The sequence below is a fragment of the Zalophus californianus genome, chromosome 8 (genome assembly GCF_009762305.2).
Source record: "Zalophus californianus isolate mZalCal1 chromosome 8, mZalCal1.pri.v2, whole genome shotgun sequence".
In the NCBI taxonomy this organism is placed as follows: Eukaryota; Metazoa; Chordata; class Mammalia; order Carnivora; family Otariidae; genus Zalophus; species Zalophus californianus.
Window position 1 is genome coordinate 119,261,144 of NC_045602.1, and position 25,117 is coordinate 119,286,260.

The following is a 25,117-nucleotide window of genomic DNA, read 5'->3' on the forward strand; positions in this document are numbered from 1 at the left end:
CGTCCAGGATCCGGAGCTGGCCAAAGAATCCTCACTTTCCAGCTTCCCTAGGCTTTCTGATGTCTCCCAGGCCTGGAAGCTGACCCTCCCCCTGCCCTGCTTGCCACTTCTCCTGGGTCAGTCTACCCATCCACCGGTCCACCGACCCTGGGATGTGCTCTGAGTCTCAGGGCAGTCTGTAGTCTTCAGAAAAAGCCCCGACTGCTGCAGTGGAAGGCAAAGTGGGGGCATCACGTGCACCAGCTCCATCCTTCCCATCTTTAGAAGGACAAATGAGACAGCAGGCAGGTCTGGACGCAGTGGCTGCCACCTCCGCGGACTTGCCTAGATCCACTCCCCTCAGTCCTGCTCCGGGCTTTATGCTCAGCTTGCAGGAGCCCTGGTCACCCGGTCGGGTCCTGAGGGTGATGGAGCAGGAGAGCCAGCCTTCTAGGCGCACCCTCATAGGTAGGACATCCATTTCAGACTCATATTCAGGCTGCCGGGAGAAATAGGGAGCAGGTAGCTGGGACCCATCTCCACGCCGCCCCTGCCCCTAACACACCAATGTGCATGGATATAAGTTGAAAGGAAGCACTCCAGTCGTGCTTCGGGTCCACAGCGAGGGCACTGTCTGAGTCTGAGGGAGGTGTTAGGCCTGGCCTAATGAATCTTCCCTGGGGGTCGAACTGAGGAAGGGGTGGGGGAATCCACCTCTGCACCCCCCAGTGTGCCCATCTGTACCCAGCAGGTCTTAGCATGTTTCCTGATAAGCGGTCCCCTCCGGCGTCCACGGCAGGCAGCCATGGGTCGGTGTACCTGGCTCAATGCCTTGGGGCCCTGGCCTGGAACCAAGACCCTTGCCCCGCCCCCCACCGGAACCCAGGAGTCGCCGCCACCTGTTCCCGAGACAGCCCTGTCTCGTCCCCCAGCAGTGAGAACGCAAGCTGCCAGCCCTCAAAGAAAGCTCTCCACTTTTAGAATTTGGATAAACTCTTTCCTGCAGATCCCAGATTTCTAAATGCTTCTTCCCTTCCTGCCATTCTCCCCCCCCCCCACCCAGTTGATAATCACCGTTTAGTGCTTAATTTGCAGGTCCTCCATATTTCAAAATGGGCTTTTGATCGTTTTCCCCTGAAATACAGAAAGATGCTCTGTTGTGGAATTAAATGACATGTCTTACCCCAGGGACTGATCTGTTCCTGCCTTAGGAACTTGGGAGGGAAGGAGGGAGCCAAAGAGGCTCATAAGGACCAGTCACGAAGTTCAGAGGATCCTTGACTTTCTGTTGGTGGGGATGAAGGATCTCAAGGTCAAGGGCCAGAGAGAGGCTTCAGTCAAAGAGGCGGCAGACCAGCTACAGGGCTTAGTCCTCACTGCCAGTGAGGGTGTGATGGAAAACCCAGACCTGGACATCCAGGGATTCAGGAGAGGGAGCTGGTTTGACCTCAGAAAGCCAGCCTTGGGTGTCCTTCTCACTGTTTTTTATTTTTTTCCTTTTCAACCTTAAGAAAAATTTCAAGCATACAGAAAAGGTAAACAAATTCTACACTGACAGCCCACATACCCACCACCTAGACTGAACAATTAACATTTTTACAATGCTGAAATAGCTATTCCATATCTATCCATCTATCCATCTATTCATCTAGCAATCCACCTTTTAAAAAAATGCATTTCAAAGATGCAGACCTCAGTGTATTTCCCTATTGCTGAAGCATGCAGGATCAGTAACAGTGACATTCAGAGAGTATAGACCAGTATACGCTCAACCATACTGAGTCTGAAGCAAAAGAAAGTATCAGCAATGATCCGGTCTTGATTTCAAATTTTATTATTTTGTTCATGTTATTTTGAACATTATAGTTCAGTTTTGAATTTTGACCTTGAAAATAGTTTATCAAATATCTTATGGAATTCTTTTGCACCTTCTTAAATTTTGCTCTCCTAACAAATGCTTCACTTGCCTCATGCTAATCTCAGTGAGATAGGGGCTTGGGAGATGAGCTCTACTTCCTAGAGGTTTGGATTGAGTCTGTTCGAGAGCCCGGCTGTGACTGATCTCACAGTGATGCTGTGGGTGCCATCTCTGCCAGTTGTGGGGGCCAGGAGGGACCAGGAGAGGAGAGGCCTCTAGCCAGAAACACCCAGCTGGATGGTCCAGGAGTGCTGAGGGCCAAGCTCAAGGCAAGTGGGCGGGTGGGGGGGTTGGGGTGGGGGAGAAGATTTACACTTCCAGCAGCTCCCAACAACACTCTGTGGGTGGGATGGAAACAGGGTGTACAGATGTAATTAGTTAAGGTCATACTGAAGTGGGACGGGACCTTAATCCAATATGATTGGTGTCCTTATAAAAAGAGGAAAAGAGATACACATACAGGAAAAATGCCACGTGACAGTGGAGGCAGAGAGGGGAGTGATGTGTGTATAAGCAACACCAAAATAGAAGATAAAGGCATGGAACAAATTCTCCCTTAGAGTCTCCAGAGAGAGCATGGCTCTGCCAACACCTTGATTTGGGACTTCTGGCGTCCGGAACTATGAGAGAATAAAATTCTGTTGTTTTCAGCCATTCTAGCTAGTGGTACTTTATCATGCCAGCCCTAGGAAACTAATACAGTAGGCTTCTGTCTATTTTCTTCTAGTCATTTCCATGGGCAAATAATCACAACCATAGATTTGACTAGTGCTATGTTGTGCAACAGAGTAACCACTAGCTACATATGGTTATTTAAATGTAAATGTAAGTTAAAATTAAGTAAAAGAAAAAAAATCTGCTCCTCAGTTGCACTACTCACATGTGGCTCAGGCATTAGACATTGCAGACTATAGGACATTTCCATCATGGCAGAAAGTACTATTGGACAGCATTGGTCTAGTGTAGCTGTCAATGTTCTCCTGCAATAATGCTGCATGGCAACCCAGAATTTCAGCAGATTATAAGGACAAATATTTTTCTTGTTGTTATTGTTCATGGGTCCACAGGGCAGGTCAACTTTAGGTTGAAGGTCAGCTGGACTTGGTTCCCGGCTGCAGTTTGTGTTCTTGTCTGCTCCAGGGGTCTTCCATCCTCTTTAGACTCAGGGCATGTTCTTCTTATTAACAGCAGGAGTGCAAGAGGGCAGTCTAAACCACAAAGCACATTTTAAGTCTTTGCTCAGATCACATTTGGTTATCCTTGGCTAAATGCAAGCCACATGGCCAAGCCCAGTATCAACGTCTGTAGTGAGAGGCCCTACAAAGTTACGGGGCAGATGGTATGGATTATAATCCTATTATTGTATGGGAGTGAAGAACTGGTATCAAGAATCCAGTCTACCTTACTTATACACAGTGCTTTTTTTTTTTCCTGGAAAAGTAATAGATTCACATAGCTAAAAATGTTTTAAAATATGCAGTGAAAAAGTTTCCCACACCTGATCCTCCCACCTTGACTCCTCCCTTTACAAGTAAACTCATATGTTTCCTCTCTATCTGTATGAAAATACAAGCGAAACCATATGTATTTGTTCCCTCTCTTTCGTAAAGGGAGTTCACTATGCACTGTACTGCCTTCACTCATTCCTTTTAAAAATAAATCTTGAGGGGCACCTGGGTGGCTCAGGCGTTAAGTGTCTGCCTTCGACTCAGGTCATGGTCCCAGGGTCCTGGGATCGCGCCCCGCATCGGGCTCCCTGCTCGGCGGGAAGCCCGCTTCTCCCTCTCCCACTCCCTCTGCTTGTGTTCCCTCTCTCACTGTGTGTCTCTCTCTGTCAAGTAAATAAATAAAATCTTTAGAAAAAAAGGAGTTTTTAAAAAATAAATAAACAAAAAATAAAAGTAAATCTTGAAGATTTGTCCATGTTAGCATACATAGATGTAGTTCTTAAACTTACTTACGTTCATTTATATTTACTGTCTCTGTGTTCTGCTTATTCCTGCTTTCCCAGCTCAAGGATGGGTACTTTCACATATCTGAGACAATGGGTTTGTGTTGGAAGGCAACACACTTAATCTGATTTTGCCACTAGGCTGGTTCTCAATCTGGCCTAGAGGTGTTCACAGAAATTTTGAGAAAGGCTTATGGTCTTATCTCTTGCTAGAAGTGTTTATTCAGAGCCATCTATTATAATTAACTTGCTTTTTTCTCTCAAATTTACATGTTCCAGAACTGGAAGTGTAGAGTGCAGCTGCCCTAAACCTTTGTATCCCCCTAGCTGGAGGAAATCGGGTAGGGGAGAGCTTGCCTAATCCTTTTAGAGCTAAAACTGGGAGGGACGGGTGTCACATTATCTCCGCTCCTACCCCCATGGGCCAGAATTTAGTCATATACTCATACTAGATGACCTTGCGTGGGAGTTATACCACTAAAAGGAAGAGAGAATATACATATTGAGGATCAATTAGTCCTTTTCTCAGTCTTTGAGGTCTCAGTGAGAGGGCGTAGTCCGTGGGAGTTAATAAATAAATAATTATTTAATAATAAATGTATTAAGACACTCTTTATTGTATTACAAAATATTACACACAGGCAAGTGCACAAATCCTAAGTGGACAGTTTGATGAATTTTCACAAAGTGAAAGTGCGTAGCAAGATCTCTGGTCAAGAAATTGATCGCTGTCAATAGCCCAGAGTTTGAATTTCCCTGACTGCCCGGCTAAGGGCGTCAAAACCCTGTGGAGGAGGAGCCAAGGGCGGTTGAAGGTGAGCTACCCAAAAAACGGGGTGTGGCCGGGCGAAAAGGCGGGCCCGGCGTAGTTTCGCGCCGGGTTCTGGAGGCCGGGAAGGGGCGGAGCCTGATGGTGTTACAATACAGGGGCGGGGCTTACTGGCCGACATCCCGGCGGGAGCGAAGGGGCGTGGCCAGATCGGATGGTGGGGCGAGGTTAAGCAAAGGCGGGACTTCGAGGCTAGCATGGGCGGGGCCTAGTGATCTCAAAGGCGGCCTGGGTCGCTAGGGGCGAGTCAAGCGAAAAGGGTGGCCAGGCGTAGCGAGGGGAGGAGGCTTTGGGGGTCTTTCGTCACATACGAGGCGGAGTCTCCTGCCGATGGTGCGGGTGCTACGGTGGGGGGCAGGGATTGGCGCCCTCTGGGCGGGCGCTGCGGCGAGGGGCGGGGTTAGCGCCGTCTGGGCGGACGCTGCGGCGAGGGGCGGGCACAGCGTACGCGCTCCAAGATGGCGGTGGCCGCTGCCGGTGGGCCGGTGGCGAATGTCTACCCGTTCCGCGATGCCCGGGCCGCGCCAGACCCAGTGCTGGAGGCCGGCCCGGGGGCACACGGGCCACTGCCGGTGCCACTCGTGCTGGACAACGGGTCGTTCCAGGCCCGCGCCGGCTGGGCATGCCCCGGGCCGGATCCAGGCCCCGAGCCGCGCCTGCAGTTCCGCGCTGTGTGCGCCCGCGGGCGTGGCGGGGCTCGGGGCGGGGCGGGCCCGCAGGTGGGAAACGCGCTGGGCAGCCTGGAGCCGCTGCGCTGGATGCTGCGCTCACCCTTCGACCGCAACGTACCGGTCAACCTGGAGCTGCAGGAGCTGCTGCTGGACTACAGCTTCCAGCACCTGGGTGTCTCCTCACAGGTGAGGCAGGGGGAGATGGGTTGGGCTTGAGGGAAGGGGTGAGGTCGCAGCTCCCCGCACTGCTCGCCGAGAGGACGTAGTCACTACAGTAGTTCTCGTTGTCATTTAGTCAGTCGAGTAAATCTTAAGTGCCCAACGTGTGTAAGCCCTGGGCTAGGCTCTTGGAGTACAGCAGTGAACAAAACAACGCTCCTTCTCTGTTGCAGCGTACATTCGGCATAGGTGCTCGTTTGTTATCAAATTCATTTATTAACTAATCTGTATTGAGCACCTACTCTGTGTCAGGCGCTTTTCTAGGCGTTTGGAATACATCCATGAATGTAACACAAAGTTTCCTGTGCTATGGACCTAGAATGAAAAGGCAGACAATAAACAATAGAATTAAGTAGTAGATTCTAAGGCGTGGTTAGGAGGAGAGGAGAGGATTACGTTTTTTCAGATGGTCAAGGTAAGACTCAGGAAGAAGGTGATGTCCTAGCAAGGTTTGAAGGAGGTGATTGAGGGAATAAGCCATGTGAATGTCTGAGCAAATAGTATTCCAGAGGAACAGCCAGTGAAAAGGCCCTGAGCAGGAGTGTGCCCTAAGCCTAACTGAGGGCAGCCAGAGTAAGAGGAGAGTAGTCAGTGGAGGAGGAAGTCAGAGAGGTGATGAGGGAGCAAATCACATTTGGCTTTTACTTGAGTGAAATGAGAAGCCGTTGCAGGGTGTTGAGTGGAGCAGGGACATGACTTTTGTTCCGAAAGGATCACTATAGCTGCTGTATGAAGAATGGATTGGCATGGGTCATAGGGTAGAACCAGGAGACCCAGTAAGGAGGCTGTCGGAATAATCCAAGTGAGAGGTGGTGGTGACTTAGGTGAAGGAGGTCCAGGGAGGGGTATGTGGTAGAAGCAGTTGGATTCTGGAGGTACATTGAAGATAGAGCCAACATGATTTGCTGGCAGTTTGGATGGGGCTTGACTTAATAACCTTAAATTGACCCTACTTTCATATTTTCTAAAACAACCTCTAGTAAGGATGAGATGAATGTTTTACAGTTGCTTCCGGTCAGGTTTTTGATTGAAGACCAAAAGCAAATTCAGTCTTTACAGTAGGACTTTGGTTTCTTTTATGCTTTAAAAAGAGTATTCTTTTGTTACTCATCTGTTCTCCCTTTTCTTTCAAAGTAGGGCTGTGTTGATCATCCCATAGTTTTGACCGAAGCTGTGTGCAACCCACTGTATTCTCGGCAAATGATGTCTGAGCTTCTTTTTGAGTGCTATGGGATTCCTAAGGTTGCCTATGGAATAGACAGCCTTTTCAGCTTCTACCACAATAAGCCAAAGAACTTGATTTCCAGTGGGCTCATCATTTCCTCTGGATACCAGTGTACACATATTTTACCCATCTTAGAAGGGAGGTGAGTAGCACTGACAGCATTTGAGTGCTGTTTTGAGAAGCATTCGGGAAACATTTATTGGGTGCCCACTTGAAAGGTGAAGTGGAAAGAACAAGTATTGAACTATGAACTGGCCTCTGGGCTTGGCGCTGACATACTTCACTATGTGACTTCAGTTAAGTCAATTCACCTTCCATCCTTTGTGACCTCCTGGTAGGAGTTGCGGTAGATAGTCTTTGAGGTCCAGATCAATAATTCTAGAACTTTACTGTTTTGATTTATGACAAGATAGCTAACAGGTAGTAGGTGTTTCATAAAAATGTTTTGAATAAGTTATTTGAGTAATTTAAACGGTCTTTGTGTTCTGGAGTCACCTTTTTATTAATCATGATTGTTTAGACCTTTTTTTTTTTCAGGTACAGTGCCTGGCACATAATATAGGTACATTTCCAAGTTGGATAAAAGGTGAGGGTAGTTTCTGTCATTTTTAAACCTGTTTTTTTTTTTTTTTAAGATTTTATTTATTTGATAGAGAGCACAAGCAGGGGGAGTGGGAGAGGGAGAAGCAGGCTCCCCACTGAGCAGGGAGCCCGACTTGGGGCTCGATTCTGGGACCCTTGGATCATGACCCGAGCTGAAAGCAGACGCTTAATCGACTGAGCCACCCAGGCACCCCTAAACGTGTTTTCATGTTATAGTTGGACTTTTATTGTCTGAGAAGAGACTAGGCCAACATCGTGCTCTCCTGAGGTTTCTTATTGCATAAAGAGGGCGTGTAAGTAAGGAGTGGAACCCTGGCTTTGGAGTTGAATGCCTGGGTTTGCAACCCTGCTGAGGATGAGGTTATTTGCCTTCTTCACATAGCTTCTTAACTTGTAAAATTGGGAAAAACTGATTTTTTTCAGGGTTACTCTGAGGATGAAATGAGATAATGGTGATGGCATTTTGTGAACTATAGAAGAGTCTGAATGTTTAAGTCAAAATAAATGTTACTGAATTAATTGAGACCTAAAATGGTCATTTCTCTTGAAGTTTCTATAAAAATTTATGAAGATAATACTTCTTTTACACATTACCAAACACTCCTGATATATGGAATTTTCTATTTTATGTAAGCAGAATATGTGGAAATTAAAAATAACATTATGTTATTTTTATAGCATATTGAGAGAAAAGTATTTTACCTGAAAGCTAAGAAATGATCACAGTGAGGGGCGCCTGGGTGGCTCAGTCGTTAAGTGTCTGCCTTCGGCTCGGGTCATGATCTCGGGGTCCTGGGATCAAGCCCCGCATCGGGCTCCCTGCTCCACGGGAAGCCTGCTTCTCCCTCTCTTGCTCCCCCTGCTTGTGTTTTCCTCTCTCTCTCTCTGTCAAATAAATAAAATCTAAAAAAAAAAAAGAAAGAAATGATCACAGTGGAGCCTGTCCTGTTCTGTACTGGCATCTGCTGGTGAGGGGTGATATAGCAGTAACATTTCAATACGCAGCAAGATCCTAGTGCTCTGCTTCTCTTAATTTTTCACATTAAGAAAAATGTTATTCTGGTTCTCTTCCCCTTCGCATCATGTGAAAAGGGACCAGGTCCTTTTAGGAGATTACAGTAAGCCAGTATGTCTGTACTTAATGTGTATGCATCAGTAGAAGGGGAGTGTCTAGGGGAGGGGTTCTCAGACTCCAGCCTGTGCTATACTTACCTGGGAAGCTTGTTAAAATGTGTATTCCCAGGCCTACCCCAAAGCAAATGAGTCCTGAGAATTGGCATGTTTAACATTTCCCCCAGCTAATTCTACAAGGACCACAGTTTGAGAAATTCCTCACAAGTGACATAAGGGTCTGAATTCGGAGCGCACAATCTTCCCATCAAACCTTGTTTCCTTCTGAGACTCTTGATGGAAGTTAGATGCCATGGATCTGGGTGTGGACTAGGGCTTCCTGCATAGTGTAAGAGGCTGAATCAAGGGAGCTTTAGAGTCCCTTCATCTGTAAAGTTTTCCTTTCCCTCACCGGGTCCATTTCTTCTTTGTTCATCTGAATTATTATCCTTCCCCCAAACTCCCCACGAAGTGTTCCCTGTTCTTTCTTCCATGTTGCCAAAGTGTCAGTGTTGTTTTCCATTCCTTGATTGTAGGTTAGATGCTAAAAACTGCAAACGCATCAATCTGGGAGGAAGCCAAGCAGCTGGCTACCTCCAGCGCCTCCTGCAGCTGAAGTATCCTGGGCACCTGGCAGCCATCACTCTCAGCCGCATGGAGGAGATCCTGCATGAACACAGCTACGTTGCTGACGATTATGTGGGCGGTAAAGAAGAGGGCGTTTGCCTGTGGCTGGGAGATGTTGGACCTGGGGCTGTTCCTCAAGTTGTTCCCGGGATGACTCTTTCGCTTTTCAGTATCCCCTCTTCCTTTCCATATAGATGTTAGGATTAGCTTGTTCATATCTACAAAAATGTTCTGTTGGGATTTTGATTGAAAGTATATGAAATCTGTGGATTAGATTGGATATGAAACAACTTTTTTTTAAAAGATTTTATTTATTTATTTGCCAGAGAGAGAGAATGAAAGAGAGATGGAGAGAGAGAGCAAGAGTATAGGCAGGGGGATGGCAGGCACCTTGCTGAGCAGGGAGCCTGATGCAGGACTAGATCCCAGGACCCCGGGATCATGACCTGAGCTGAAGGCAGATGCTCAACCGACTGAGCCCCCCCGGTGTCCCTGAAACAACAACATTTGAAACAAAAATCCAAATACAATACTAAATCAAGCTGTAATAGTAAATCTAGACTGGAGAGATGTGACATTTTGTACTATATGGAATCTTCTAATCCGTGAACGTAGTAGGTCTTTCCATTTATGTAGGTCCTTTATTGATTTCTTTCTTCAGCATTTTGTAGTTTTCAACATATCGATCCTGCACATGTTCTGTTAGATTTGTGCCTAAGTCTGTCTTTGCTTGTTTCATCTCAGTTTCCACTTGCTCATTGTTAATTTATAGAAATGCAGTTAATTTTTATGCGTTGACCTCATATACTGGACCTTGCTAAATTTAGTTTAATTTTTTGTAGATTCCTTGGGAATTTCTGTGTAGACATGTCATTTGTGAATAGGGACAGTTTTATTTCTTCTTTTCCAATCTGTTTGCCTTTTTTTTCTTTGTCTTGCTTTATTTTACTGGTTGAGACTTCCAGTACAGTGTTGAATAGGAGTGGTAATAGTGGGCATCCTTGTCTTGTGCCCAGTTCCTCTTTTTGGGGTGGTGGGGGAATGTAGTTTTTCACTGTTAAGTATATGATGTCAGTGTGAAGTTTTTTGCAGATGTCCTTTATCAGGCTGAGGAAATTCCCTTCTGTTCCTAGTTTTACTGATCATTTTTATCATGAATGGATTTTGAATTTTGTGAAATGCATTTCCTCCACCAATTGATATGATCCTATGGTGTTTCTGCTTTGGACTATTCATATGGGAGATTATAACAATGGGTTTTGGATATTGAACTAGCCTTGATTGGGTGGGGTGATAGACCACACTTGTTCAGGTATATTAATCTTTTTATATGTTGCTTTATTTGAGTTGGTAATATTTTATGGGGTTTTATGTCTATATTCATGAGGGATGTTGATCTATAGTTTTCTTATATTTGTCTGGTCTTGGTATCATGGTGATGCTGGTCTTGTTAAATTAGTTGGAAAATGTTCCTCCTTTTTTTTTTTTTTTAATTAATTTGGTGGGGGAGGGGCAGAAGGAGAGAGAGAGAGAGAGAATCTTAAGGAGGCTCTGTGCTCACCTCTCGAGCCTGATGTGGTGCTTGATCTCACTACCCTGAGATCATGACCTGAGCCGAAACCAAGAGTCGGATGCTTGACTGACTGTGCCACCCAGGCGCCCCCCCCCCCACCTTTTTCTACTTTCTGAAAAAGATTGTGTAGATAGTTGATACTTTTTTTCTTTAAATGTTTGATAGAATTCTCCAGTGGAACCATTTGAGCCTGGGGATTTCTTTTTCTGAAGACTTAACTATGGATTCAATTTAATAGATACAGGACTATTTAGGTAATCTCATTGATGTCTTTTTATTATTTCCTTTGTTCTACTTGCTTTAGGTTTAGTTCTCTTTTTTCTACATTCTTAAGGTAGAAGTTCAGATTATTATGAGACTTTTTTTTTTAAGATTTTATTTATTTGACAGAGAGAGACACAGCGAGAGAGGGAACACAAGTGGGGGAGAGGGAGAAGCAGGCTTCCCGCTGAGCAGGGAGCCTGATGCGGGGCTCAATCCCAGGACCCCGGGATCATGACCTGAGCCGAAGGCAGCTGCTTAACTACTGAGCCACCCAGGCGCCCCAAGACCATTCTTCTTTTTAAGCATTTAATGCTGCAAATTTCCTCAACATTACTTTATCTACCCTATAGATTTTGATATATCTTCATTTTTATTGAGTTCAGATATTTTCTAATTTCCCTCAAGGTGTCTTTTTATGAACCATTGATTATTTAGAAATGTGTTGTTTTATTGGGACTACATCAAAATAAAAAGCTTCTGTACAGTGAAGGAAACAGTCAACAAAACTAAAAGACAGCCTATGGAGTGGGAGAAGATACTTGCAAATGACACATCCAATGAAGGGTTAGTATCCAAAATATGTAAAGAACTGATACAACTCAACACCAAAAAAACAAATAATCCAATTAAAAATGGGCAGAAGGCATGAACAAGCATTTCTCCAAAGAAGACATACAGATGGTCAAGAGACACGTGAAAAGATGCTCAACATTACTCACCATCAAGGAAATGCAAATCAAAACTACAAGGAGATACCATCTCACACCTCTCAGAATGGCTAAAATCAAAAACATAGGAAACAGGTGTTGGCCAGGTTGTAGAGAAAAAGGAACCCTCTTATACTGTTGGTGGGAAGGCAAACTGGTGCAACCACTCTGGAAAACAGTATGGGGGTTCCTTAAAAAGTTAAAAATAGGGGCATCTGGGTGGCTCAGTCGTTGAGAGTCTGCCTTCAGCTCAGTTCATGGTCCCAGGGTCCTGGTATCGAGCCCCACATCGGGCTCCCTGCTCCGAGGGAGGCCTGCTTCTCCCTCTCTCACTCCCCCTGCTTGTGTTCCCTCTCTCACTGTGTCTCTCTCTGTCAAATAAATAAATAAAATCTTAAAAAAAAAAGTTTAAAATAGAGCCACCAATGATTCAGTAATCACACTATAGGATATTTACCCCAAGAATACAAAAACACTAATTCAAAGGGATATATGTACCCTATGTTTATAGCAGCATTATTCACAATAGCTGAATTATGGAAGCAGCCCAAGTGTCCATTGATAGATGAATGGGTAAAGAAGATGTGGTGTGTATATATATATACACAAAGGAGTGTTATTGGCCATAAAAATGAATGAAATCTTGTCATCTGCAATGACATGCATTGAGCTAGAGTATTATGCCAACGGAAATAAGTCAGAGAAAGACAAATCATATGATTTCACTCATGTAGAATTTAAGAAACAAATGAACAAAGGGGGAAGAAAAGAGCGAGGCAAACCAAGAAACAGACTCTTAACCATCAAGAACAAATGGATGGTTACCAGAGGGCAGGAAGGTGGGGGGATGGGTGAAATAGGTGATGGGGATTAAGGAGCACACTTGTGATGAGCACTGGATGATGTATGGAATTGTTGAATTGCTATAATGTATGCCTGAAACTAACGCTATATGTTAACTATACTGGAATTAAAATAAAAACTTAATTAAAAAATAAAACCTTCAGGTTTTAAGGGTTAAATCTAACTTTATATTTTAATGAATAGTTGATGTAGAAAGCTGAAAGTTAAAAAAAGAAAGGTGTTGGGGCGCCTGGGTGGCTCAGTCAGTTAAGCGTCTGCCTTTGGCCCAGGTCATGATCCCAGAGTCCTGGGATCGAGCCTCACATCGGGCTCCCTGCTCAGCGGGGAGTCTGCTTCTCCCTCTGCCTGCAGATACCCCCTGCTTGTGCTCTCTCTCTCTCTCTCTCTGACAAATAAAACCTTAAAAAAAATTTTTTTTTTAAAGATTTCATCCATTTATTTGAGAGAGAGAAGGAGAGGGAGAGGGGCGCCTGGGTGGCTCAGTCGGCTAAGTGTCTGCCTTCGGCTCAGGTCATGATCCCAGGGTCCTGGGATCGAGCCCCGCATCGGGCTCCCTGCTCAGCGGGAAGCCTGCTTCTCCCTCTCCCACTCCTCCTGCTTGTGTTCCCTCTCTCACACTCTCTCTCTGTCAAATAAATAAATAAAATCTTAAAAAAAAAATAAAGGGAGAAGGAGAAGCAGGCTCCCAGCCAAGCAGGGAGCCCCACATGGGGCTCGATCCCAGGATCGTCCCCGGGATCATGACTTGAGCCGAAGGCTCAACCAACTGAGCCACCCAGGCACCCCTAGAAAGGTGTTCTTTTAGAGCCAAGTACTTGGAGATACTTCTATTGTATTTCTATGACTTACTTCTAGTTTAATTTCGTTATGTCAGAAAACTTTGTGTGATATCATTGGAGCTTGTGAAGGTTTGTTTTATGACCCGGGCATGATCTGCTTTGGCATATGTTCCATTTGTACTTGAAAAGAACATGGACTCTGCTGTTGGGTGGAGTATTCTGTGTGTTGTTTAGGTTCACTGGTTGATGGTGGTGGTCAGTTCTTCTATGTCCCTGTTCCTTTTCCATGCTCTAGCTCTGTTGATTATTAAGAGTTTTGAAATCTTAAGGGATAATGGTAAATTTTTTTTAAATTTTTTATTGTTATGTTAATCACCATACATTACATCATTAGTTCTTGATGTAGTGTTCCATGATTCATTGTTTGTGCATAACACCCAGTGCTCCACACAGAACGTGCCCTCCTTAATACCCATCACCAGGCTAACGCATCCCCCCACCTCCCTCCCCTCTAGAACCCTCAGTTTGTTTTTCAGAGTCCATCGTCTCTCATGGTTCCTCTCCCCCTCCGACTTACTCCCCTTCATTCTTCCCCTCCTGCTATCTTCTTTTTCTTTTTTCTTAACATATCTTGCATTATTTGTTTCAGAAGTACAGATCTGTGATTCAACAGTCTTGCACAATTCACAGCGCTCACCATAGCACATACCCTCCCCAATGTCTATCACCCAGCCACCCCATCCCTCCCACCCCCCACCACTCAGCAACACTCAGTTTGTTTCCTGAGATTAAGAATTCCTCCTATCAGTGAGGTCATATGATACATGTCTTTCTCTGATTGACTTATTTCACTCAGCATAACACCCTCCAGTTCCATCCATGTCGTTGCAAATGGCAAGCTCTCATTCCTTTTGATGGCTGCATAATATTCCATTGTGTATATATGATAATGGTAAATTTTTATTCCTCCTTTCATAGCTGTCGGTTTTTGCTTTAAAGTATCTAAAGCACTTTTGTTAGATAACCTAGAATTCTTAGGTTATCTTGACGAGTTGACTTTTTATCATTATACAGTATCTCTTTTTATCCCTTGTAATTTTCTTGGCTTTGATGTCTACTTGGACATTAATACAGTCACTCCTATTTTCTTTTGCTGAGTGCTTGCATGGAATAGTTTTTCCTCCTTTTAATCTACTTATTATATTCAAAGTGAGTTTCTTAATAGTTGTTTATTCATTTATTTTTTATTCTGTGTCAGCCTCTGTGTTTTAACTAGTCTGGTAAGACCGTTTAAAATTAATTATTCATATGTTGGATTTAGTTCTACCATTTTATTATTTGTTGTCTGTTATTCTCTTTGTTCCTGTTTCTCCTGCCTTCTTTTGGGTTATTTGAATATTTAAAAAATTTGTTTCAGTATTGGTATTTTAATTTATTGTGTTTTTACTATATCTTTTTGTGTTGTTTTTTTAGTGGTTTCCCTGAGGTTATAATCAATAGATTTTTCGCACTGTTTTTAGAATCTCTCTTTTACTACTTCATTTGGAATGTGGCAATGTTAGCACCCCAGAGGCTCCTTCATCCTTTCTCCTTTATGCTGGGTTGTCTTATGTACCATATGTACATATGTTGGAAACCCAACAGACATTGTGATGGTTTTACTTGGAATTGTCAAACATATTTTAAAGAACTCAGGCGGTTAGTCTATCACATTGAACGAGATTTTCATCTTTTCTTTTGCTCTTCCTTCTTTCCTGATATTCTGAGTTTCCTTCTGCTATCATGTCTGTCAGGCGAACTTTACTTAGCAGTTCTTTGAGACCAGATCTGTGGGCATTATGTCCAGGTGGTACAGCTGCATTTTGTAGACTGGGTGGAGTCAGAGATTGGGTGGATTGTGCTTTCTCCATCTTAACCTGGATCTGGAACCCTGGTATTGACTTTCTAATTTTCTGTGCTAATAGTGTTTTCCATTTCATAACTTCCAAAATTATTCCTCTGAAGAACTGCAGAAATGGCGGTGCCCTGATTATTACGAAAACAACGTCCACAAGATGCAGCTCCCGTTTTCCAGCAAGCTCCTCGGCAGCACTCTGGGCTCGGAGGAGAAGCAGGAACGGCGGCAGCAGCAGCTGCGGCGCCTGCAGGAGCTCAATGCCCGCCGGCGGGAGGAGAAGCTGCAGCTGGACCAGGAGCGTCTGGACAGACTGCTCTACGTGCAGGTACGTGCGCATCCCGGCAGGGGGCTCTGGCCTTTGCGCAAGGCAGACCCAGAAAGGTTTCTTCCTACATCTTCCTCGGCCAGGAAATGCAGTGCCTGTCTGAGTCCCTCTTGGGCTCAAGAAGGAGTTGAGAGTGCTCAGTGTGGAGCTTCTCAGCACAGAGGACCTATACCGTGCACAGAGCATCAGGTGTCTCTGACAGAGCTGTGGACTTTGGCTTCCCTCATTCACTTTGGCCTTATCATCTCCTTTGTTTTATAACTTTTTAATTGAAGTGTAACACACGTGCTACAAAGTGCACAGATCTCAAGTGTGTAGCTCGATGGATTTTCACAACATGTAACACCCCAGGTATCTGCCATCCAGAGCACTCCCAGCATCTCGGAAGTCTCCCGCGTGTCCCCTCTTAGCCAGTAACCTTCCCCCGTCTTCCCCACTCAAAAGGTGACGACGTTTCTGACACCTGGCACCATAGATTAGTTTTGCCTCCTCAGGTGGTGCTGAGACCGGGATACGATTTAGCCTAGAGACAGCTGGGGAGGAGGGCGGCGTGTGAACCACGAGTGGGAGGTGAGATTTTGTGGCGGGGCAGGCTAGGGGAGTTCTGGGAGCCCCCTCCTGCTGTAGTTTTTCTGTTTGGCTTCCAAGCTACTTCTCTTTCCTTCCTGTATATGACTGCACTGTCATCTTTGAAGATGAATTGCGACTGCTTGGGTTTCAGGAACTTCTAGAGGATGGCCAGATGGATCAGTTTCACAAAGCTCTGGTGGAACTGAACATGGACTCCCCGGAAGAGCTGCAGTCCTACATCCAGAAGCTCAGCTCGGCGGTGGAGCAGGCAAAGCAGAAAATCCTCCAAGCAGAAGTCACCCTCGAGGTGGATGTGGTGGACAGCAAGCCAGAGGTACCAGGACCTTGGGAGGAGGGTCCTGTACGGTCATTTAGCCTGTGGGTGGGAGGAGTGTCTGGAGAACGCTGACATCAGAGATGTGACCACACTTGGGAAGGCAGTGCGGTGAGTGCCGTCCACGGGGACAGGGGCAGGGCAGAGATGGCACTGACTTCGTGCTGACCTGATGGCTTTTACCCTGTAGACCTCTGGCCTCCCTGGGACGGGGAACTGTGCTTGTAGAGTAGAACATTCACGCATCTGCCATGTGGTGCCATCTTGGAATCTCAGCATTCTCTTTCGATGGTTATTTGCAGTTAGTCACACACTCCTTTCTACTTTTGTCTGCTATTTTTTTAATACATTGTGGTTGATGTTTCACTTCCTTTCCATCTTCATGTCCCCTAAGGACAGGGATCATGCTTCAGGATAGTTGATGGATTTTTTACAGCAACTAGCAGACGTGCTTAATAAAATATCCACGGGTTGATTTAAGATCAGCCTTTTATGACTAAAACTAATTGAATAAGCTCTTTGGTGTTCTCTGTCTCTCCTTTTTGTTTCCACACCAGTGGACTGTTTGTAAGTGTTGATGTGGCGTAAAGGCAGGTGGCAGGGCTGAGTTAGGGCCCTGGTGATGCACACCCTCACACTGGGCGCTGCACACCTGTACTCATGAGTTGGCTCGCCTGGCTTTAGAACTGGAAGAAAGTGTTAATAAAAGTGTGTGCATTGTTCCCGAATCTGTCTGCTCTGGAGTTCTAAGACAAAGGACTTGTTCATTGCCTTGTGACACTTCTAGGCCAGGATTAACCAATCTAGTGTGGTGGCTTTTTGTTTTTCAATCAACTTTCTTTAAATTCTAAAACCTATACGTTTATTTTTATTTATTTATTTATTTATTTCTGTAGGTGGCTATGCCTCTAATAGTGAAAGATACATGTTCATCCTCACCGTTTTGAGGAGATGGGTTCTTTTTTTTTTTTTTTTAATTTTATTATGTTAGTCACCATAACTTACATCATTAGTTTTTGATGTAGTGTTCCATGATTCATTTAAAACCTATACTTTTAGAAAGAAACAGTCCCATGGAAAAATCCAGTTTGGTGCTGGGCGTGGTGTGGCTGCTTGCCACTGACTTAAGATGCGTCTTTGGCTTGGCAGGAGGCCTGTTCTTGCTCTGGCTCTCAGCTAGAGCCTCACTCACATGCTTGCTGTGCTCAGCCTCCATCTCCAGCTCTCCCGCAGCTGAGACTCCCAGAGGCCAGCAACCGGCCAGGGCATGCGTGTCAGAGCAGACCCCGAGTCAGGCTTTCTGCACGTGGTTTCCGGGATGGCTGAGGTGGGGGCGAGGGGCCTTGACTGCTGTCTTAACTCTGGTGTGGTGTCCCAGGTCAGCCTCACAGAGCCGGTGTGCCTATCCTTGCTCACCTCTCCCAGTTTCCCGGCTGTGCATCGGATCTCTGCTGTTTACTGGGATCCAGACCCGTGTTTGGGTCTTGAGTCAAAACCTTTATTCACCTGTGTTCAGTTTTCATTGTGCTTAATGCGCCATTAGGACATCAGCATCTTTATACCAAAGATGTGCTGCTAAGCCACGGGCAGGCGAGGGATTTCAGATTTAAAAAGAAAAGCCCAAATGACTGTAAAATGTGATTCCTGAGCAGTAGAGGAGCTAGATTTTCCTTCCCTTTGTTTATTTTTCTGTATTTGTTACAGGCTGTGATTCAGCCACTCCATACATTTAGCAGGTACTTATTAAGTCCCTACTTCGTTCTGTGCTCTGGGGATATGTATTCTCTGGGCTTGGGGAGATTTTGAAATGTTGGACTTCCAGTAGTTTCTCTATATGCAGTGATGAGTTGATCTGTCCCGAAAGCATTGAGGGTGTCAGCATTTATTGAGGGTGATTATTAGTGATTAGGGTTGGTTACAGTAACTTTCAAGGGATAAATGTGACCACAACACTGGCCGGCTAGTTCTACCTTTCAAAAAGTATTTATAGTGTGTTTTCCAACTCTGTAGTTCATTTAGAATGGAGGGAATGGATTTATGTGGATCAGAGTTCGTATTGAAATGCAGTAATGGCTAAATTGGATTAATCCAGCAAAATTTTTAACTTACAGTGTTTCCTAAAGTCCATTTTTTTTTCCCCACAGTCCAGGCCATTCCAGCCCTTGCTATTCTGCAAATATTGTGATGAAGATGTTGTAAAGGAGTAGGTTTTGTCAGCATTCCTGGGGAAGTATTTAGACTAGAGGATGTTGGCCTTCCGTCACTGTAAGCACAGCAGTGGTGGTGGTGGGGGACATAGTTTTAGAGCACCATTACTTGTTGGAGAACACAATGAGCTTAATACAGAAAGTTCTCTTGCCTGATTAGCCAAGATCAGAGCTGGCCTCTGCTTGTTCTTTTTTTTTTTTTTTTTAAGATTTTATTTGTTTATTTGAGAGAGAGAATGAGCAAGGAAGTGGCAGAGGGAGAAGCAGAAGCAAAGCAGACTCCCCGCTGAGCAGGGAGCCCGATGCGGGGCTCGGTCCCAGGACCCTGGGATCATGACCTGAGCCAAAGGCAGATGCTTAACGACTGAGCCACCCAGGTGCTCCTGGCCTCTGCTTGTTCTTATGTTGTTCAGTCAAGATTGTTCCAGGGAACCATGCTCCATCTCCTCTGATGTGCTTTGGCAAACTATCATTCTGTTTGGTTCCAAAAGAATGCCTATTTGTGTTCCTGAACGCCACACAATGCATGTGGAGGCTCTGGCAAACCATAGAGAGAGAGAAGCCAGCCATGGTAGAGGAATCTGTTCTCTATAGGATCTCTATAGCCCATTGTCTGCTTTGAAATTATTAGCTTTCTTTCTCTGTGAATCATACGATTTAGGATAAGTGAAGTATCTTTTTATCATTTTTAGTGAAGCTTAGAAGTTATCTTTCAGGTGACATGCTTCTGAGTACAGCTAGGTGAAGGTGGATGATGATGTTTTTGCTGTAGCTGAGGAAGCCTATTGAAACTCGAACATTTTACAGTCCTCTTTTCCAGGGAAATTGGAGGGTGTATCCCAGGGCTTACTACTCAGTGGTAGGTATGGTATGGTAGGGACTAATGATGCAATTAAGGTACCTTTCCTGCACTCCTTGGTGCCTAAAAAAATAAGGCTATTGGATCATACTTAGCTGACTAATGAGGCTTATGTAGTGTGATGGCAGATGTGTGTGGGAATTTAGATGAAGTTTTGAGAAAAGATTGGATATGTGCGCTGGGCCCTGAGAGGTGATACGATTTCAGTAGGTATCAAGTGAGGAGGGAAGGACATTATGGATTGAGACGTTTAGATGCAAAGCAGCACGCATGCAGGGAGCACTGTAGGTTGGGTGCGGAGTGCGGGAGATAGAGCAGGGGAGGGAGGTAGGGGCCGGCCTCTAAAGGTCTTTGTCAGTCAGCCTGGATATTATCTTTAGACAGAGTCCTCAAAGGATGTCCAGCAAGGAAATAATCCAAGGAGACTTGCTGTTAGGAAAAGAACTGGTGGCAGTTAGGATGATGGGTTTAGGGAGAGGTGAGGCTGGAAGTGGGAAGGCAGGATATAAATGTGTTGCGCAGTCCGGCGGAGAGCTGGTGGAGGGGGTGGGAGAGTAGCCATGGCAATGGGGGGGTGGAGGAGACGCTTCAGAGGTAGCTCCAAGGATTTGGGTGCCACTTAGGAGCAGTGGTGACAGCAGTGGCGGTGGCTGATAATAGAACGTGTGACATGTGCCAGACCCTGTACTGAGCATTTCCGTAAGTGTCATCTTGATTCTTTGCATACTGTCATATTTCCATTGGACAAATAAGGAAACTGGGGTTTAGGAGAGTGAAGGAATTTGCCCAGGGTTGCCCAGCTAGAGGTAGTGCAGCTGAGGATCAGACCCAAGTGATCCGATTGCAGATTCACTCTGGTCCCACTGAGGTCCCACGGAGGTGCTCCTGAAAGGCTGCGGCTGGAGGTAGTACCTTTGGTTTGAGCACCTTATCTTCGAAGTTTCTGTGGGACTTCAGATGCAATTTGCCAGGACCCAGCTGTGGAAGGAGCTAGAATCGCACGGGGAGTGGGAAAAGAAGGCTGCCTGGGGAAGACCTCTGCTTAGGGGTCCAGGAGCTGAGGAGAAGCCAGGGGAAGAGGCTGAGGAAGCGCAGAGGTGAGAGAGCAGCAGGGGTGGTGGGCTCAGCCTCGGCTGGGTGACGGCACGGGAGCGTGGGAGGGCGGGAGGACGGGTGAAGAGGTGGGGTGCAGGAGAAGTAGAAACACCTGAGGCGAGCTGCTGAGAACTGCCAGCGGTGACTAGAAAGGGGGCTGAAGAGAAGTGCTGGGAGGGGTGGTAGACGCCTGCTCTGGGCAGTGCGCAGGGGAGCTGAAGAGGACCACGGGCCCACCAGTGGCAGCCTGGCACTTTATTTCTCCACTCTTGCCCACGCCCACGAGGAGCAAATTTTCACTTCACCTGTTGCCATGTGGAAAAGCACTCCAACCTTAGTAGCATAAAACAATGATCATTGTGTTGTGCTCATGAATTTGACGGGTCAGGAATACAGGCAGAGCGTAGCAGGGATCTCTGCTCTGTGATGCCTGGGGCCTCCGCTGGGAAGACTTGGACATCTGGGGACTGGGAGCCCTGGGTGGTTTTTCACTTTGCTAACATCTGAGCCGGGATGACTCAGAGGCCATGCTTAGCAAGATGGTGGACCCGAGCACCCACACGTGGCCTGTCCATGTGCCTTGGGCTTCTCAGCTTGGCAACTGGCTTCCAGGAGGGAGCTTCCCGAGGGAGAGTAGCCAGAGAGCCAGTGTTTCAAGAGGTCAAGGTAAAGGGAACTGTGTGGCCTTGTATGACCTCGCACTGGAAGTCACATGACGCCGCTTGCCCCGTACTCTATTGGTTGGAGTCCCACAGGTCCCTGCTAAGATTCAAGGGGAGGAAATAAACCACACCTCAGAAGCCCCTTGAGGAAGAGCATGTTGGATGGAAGATATCGTTGTGACTGTTTTTGAAAAATACAATCTACCCCAGAGCAGAAGTGGAAAGAGCATTGGGTGACACCCTTTAGGATTTGAGAGTGGTTGTTGGTAGAGCAGGTAGAGTTGGGCTGGAGGGTGGCATTTGCGACTGGGCTCCAGGGCGGGTAGAGGAAGGTGGGAATGCACAAGGGGGGTCGTCACTGGGGGGGTCAGAGAGGTTAGAGGAGTGGAGGTTGGGATGCAGATGAGGAAGAGGGAGGTGTGCGGAGTAGAGCAGAAGGTAGGAGAGAACTCCACGGAGCCCAAGGCTTACCTTTACTCATTATTATTTGGGGGAAGGACCCACAAGTTTGGCCTGTAGTTATTATTTTATTTTATGTATTTATTTATTTTTTTAAGATTTTATTTATTTGACAGAGAGATAGCGAGAGCAGAAACACAAGCAGGGGGAGTGGGAAAGGGAGAAGCAGGCTTCCTGCAGAGCAGGGAGCCCGATGTGGGACTCGATCCCAGGACCCTGGGATCATGACCTGAGCCGAAGGCAGACGCTCAAGACTGAGCCACCCAGGCGCCCTGGCCTGTAGTTATTTTAAATACACAGGGGACATTTGTGTGCCACCAGCCTGGTATTGTAACAGTTATCTAAGGGGCCAAAATGAGTGCCTAGTTGGAAGAAGTGTTCAGTTCTCACCCCACCACTGCCCTAGGGGTGCGCCCTACTTACAGAGGAGGAAGTGGGCTCAGACTGTGCCATTCAGAGCTGGACCGATGTGACCCTTAAGCCTTGCCTCTTTCCGTAACACCGCACCTCTCCTGGTTGCTTGTCGTCCTGGATGACAAACCACCAAATGAGAGAGAATTTTTGCGATCTGTTTCTGATGCTCTCTTGGGACCCCAGAGTTTAGTGCCAAGCCAGAACAGGCACAGGCCTTCCCGGGGTTGGGCCTTCTTTCTGGGAGATGAGAGTCTTCCAGATTAGAAACCTCACACCTCCAGGGGAGCATTCCTTCTCATGAGCTCTGCGGCCCCTGCCGGGGCAGAGAAGCCTGTCACTTCATTCAGCTGGCCTTGCTGCCCCTTGTAGATCTTTTGTTCTCTTCTTGTTCACATTGACCTCAGGGAGCTCTTTTCCGTACTTGCAGAGCCCAGTTGTCCTGCCGCACTCAGACTCACGATGTATAGAATTTCAGCTTGAGGCAGCGCAAAGACTTTGGAGCTAAGCCATCTGTCTTGGGCCAGGTTTCTACCACTTACTAGTGTGATGTGATCTTGGGCAAGTCTTGGTCCCCTGCTGAGCCCATTTCCTCCCCCGTGAAGCTCAGGAGTCATCTCTGCAGGGAGGATTGTGGAGGAGCGGGTTGCCTGCTCCTGAATTGGGTTTAGTATTCTGATGGCTCTCACCTCCTTCCCTGAGAACAAGGTCCTTGGATTCTTACCTCCCAGCCCAACCTCTTTCCTCCTTAAATTACCTATTTCCAGACCAGTCCCTCTCTTCCTGTTCTCTAGTCTCTGAGGAAGAAATGTTCCCCATCCTTTCCAGGGTTTACACTTTCCTTAAATTTATGATTTGTGTAGAGGTAGAATCCTCTATATTGAACAGAATTTAGGATATGTTGTTCCCCATTCTATAAGCCATATATGCATGTGACTGTTCTGGTGTGTGTGTGCCAGAGGAGTGTTGAAGGGCACTGCCTTGTTTAAGAGTGAGTTTGAGTGCCTGGGTGGCTCAGTCGGTTGAGCATCCGACTCTGTTTCAGCTCAGGTCATGATCTCAGGGTCCTGAGATTGAGCCCTGCATCGGGCTCCACACTGAGCATGGAGCTTGCTTGGGATTCTTTCTCTCTCTCTCTCTCTCTCTCTCTCTCCCCCTCTGCCTCTCCTGACTTGTGTGCGGTCTCTCTCTCTCTCTCTAAAAATAAAAATAAAAAAAACCTTTAAAAAAAAAAGAGGAAGTTTGAATGCTAATTTACATTGGCAGTATATGTGGCTATGTTCTAGAGATTGTATTTAAGTGCTTTGGTAGTTTATATATGTCACAGACTCCAAGGGTAAGGCCAGACTCAGAGGATACATACTCCACGCTGGGACCTCCCCTCGGGCATGCCAGGTGGATAGTACTGAGTCAGCTGTGTCCTCCCAAGACGCCTTCTCATAAGACAGTCCTTTCTCCGGCAGCTGGCATTGTTAGAGCGGTCTTACCTAGAATTTCTTCCTGTAACTTCTTCCCCTTGAGTCCAAAAGGTTAAACTCCTCTGCCTTTCACATGGCAGAATGACAGATGGCTAGAATGTCACCTAGAACCACACCACCCCCTGCTCAAATTCTTTTGTCCAGGTCAAAATTACGACATACCCTAAGCCCTCTACTGGGAGTGGTGCCATTGTATGTAGGCTCTCCCAGGTTCGCTGTGGCTGAAGAGGAAAGCCCGTTCTGCGGGGCACCACAGTCCTGAAGCTCTCTGCTGCCTCGGGAGCTCTTAGTCACATCTCCAGCCCAGTGGACCAGCCGATAAGGGACTACTTATTAAAGCCCATTAGTGTTGGCACTTGGATTTATTAATCGTTAAGAGATTTATTTAATTTTGCTGGTGTCTGGGCCACTCAGTAGGATACAACTCTTGCTCTCTCTCCCGCAGAGTTGCATGTGTGGTCTCGTGCCTAACGCAGACAGCATGAACCCCCCACCCCCAACTCCGGGCCCGCCAGAAGGCTTCAGAGAGGAGATGGGAGTTGTTGAGGTTTGTGTCAGGGAAGGGACAGGAGCAAAGCCTGTGCCTGGCTTTTTAGGCTTTTAATCCTTGTGTTCATGTGTCTTCTTCTTTTTAATTGTTTAGAAAATTTTTCATAGTTTTTATATAAACTTCTAGGACATTGAGCAAAATACCAATTCTTGTTCGTGACTGTGAACTGTTAGAGTGAAGGCCTCCTGAAGTTACAGGTGCTGTTTTGTTCTGTTTCTTCTGTTCTTAGACCCCTGACCTGGAGCAGCTAGAGCCGTCTCTGGAAGATGTGGAAAGCATCAATGATTTTGAACCCTTGTTTTCAGAGGAAACCCCTGAAGTGGAGAAGCCAGTCACCACTGTCCAGGTTGGGCCCCTGTAGCCTGCACCATGCTTCTGCTTTGAAACCTTTGACGTAAAAGACCAGTCTGCCCTAGTTTGCTTCTTTGGGAATATTTTTGCAAAAAGAAAAAAAATTCCAGTTGTATTTTCTAGAAAGGTGGGGTGCTAAGGAACTAACACTAAAACATCTGAAGTCAGGGCTTTTCCTACTGATTGATTGAGGTTCCAGCATTAAGGTTGTGAACCTGTGGGAAACAGTCTGCCTTGGTAGAAATGTTTAGGCAAGTAATTGAGGACTTTAGACCTGAAGCCTAGCTTTAGTGGTTTCATTTAAATTTAAGCCAGTGTAATTGTGCTTAATCCTCATTTGGGCCTATGTATCTGTCAGGGCAAATGGCCACCAGACATACTGACCTTAGTCTGGGGCTCACCTGGGAGAGCGCTTTCCCGGCCGCGCAGGCACCGGGCTGCTGAGCAGGGTGCTGGTAGGAGGCTTGGTTGGGCAGTACCAGGCCTTCCCGCTACCTCTCTTCATGAGCTCTTTCCCTGCAACGGCGGGGACCATTTTGTGATGCAAAGTTGAAGGTATTTGTAATACAGAGGTGGGAGAAAGGCAGGGAATGGAATTAT

General features: G+C 46.2%; 1 protein-coding gene across 6 annotated transcripts in view; it reads left to right on the forward strand.

The window, feature by feature from the left end:
• The first annotated feature begins 4,573 nt into the window (after positions 1–4,573).
• ACTR5 (actin related protein 5) overlaps positions 4,574–25,117 on the forward strand; it is a 31,730-nt gene continuing 11,186 nt past the window's right edge. For 2 of the 6 annotated variants that reach the window (XR_003524626.1, XM_027621833.2), the window contains exons 1-7: positions 4,590–5,534; positions 6,705–6,934; positions 9,042–9,211; positions 15,324–15,541; positions 16,263–16,445; positions 24,062–24,163; positions 24,396–24,512. Coding sequence is in view for 4 of the 6 variants with exons in the window: in XM_027621833.2 (XP_027477634.1) it covers positions 5,136–5,534; positions 6,705–6,934; positions 9,042–9,211; positions 15,324–15,541; positions 16,263–16,445; positions 24,062–24,163; positions 24,396–24,512 (1,419 nt within the window). In the remaining 2 variants the exon portion in view is untranslated. Of the gene's footprint in view, positions 5,535–6,701; positions 6,935–9,041; positions 9,212–15,323; positions 15,542–16,262; positions 16,446–24,061; positions 24,164–24,395; positions 24,513–25,117 lie in introns of all 6 variants that reach the window. The other 4 variants (XR_003524627.1, XM_027621831.1, XM_027621835.1 and 1 more) reach the window with 4 other exon arrangements.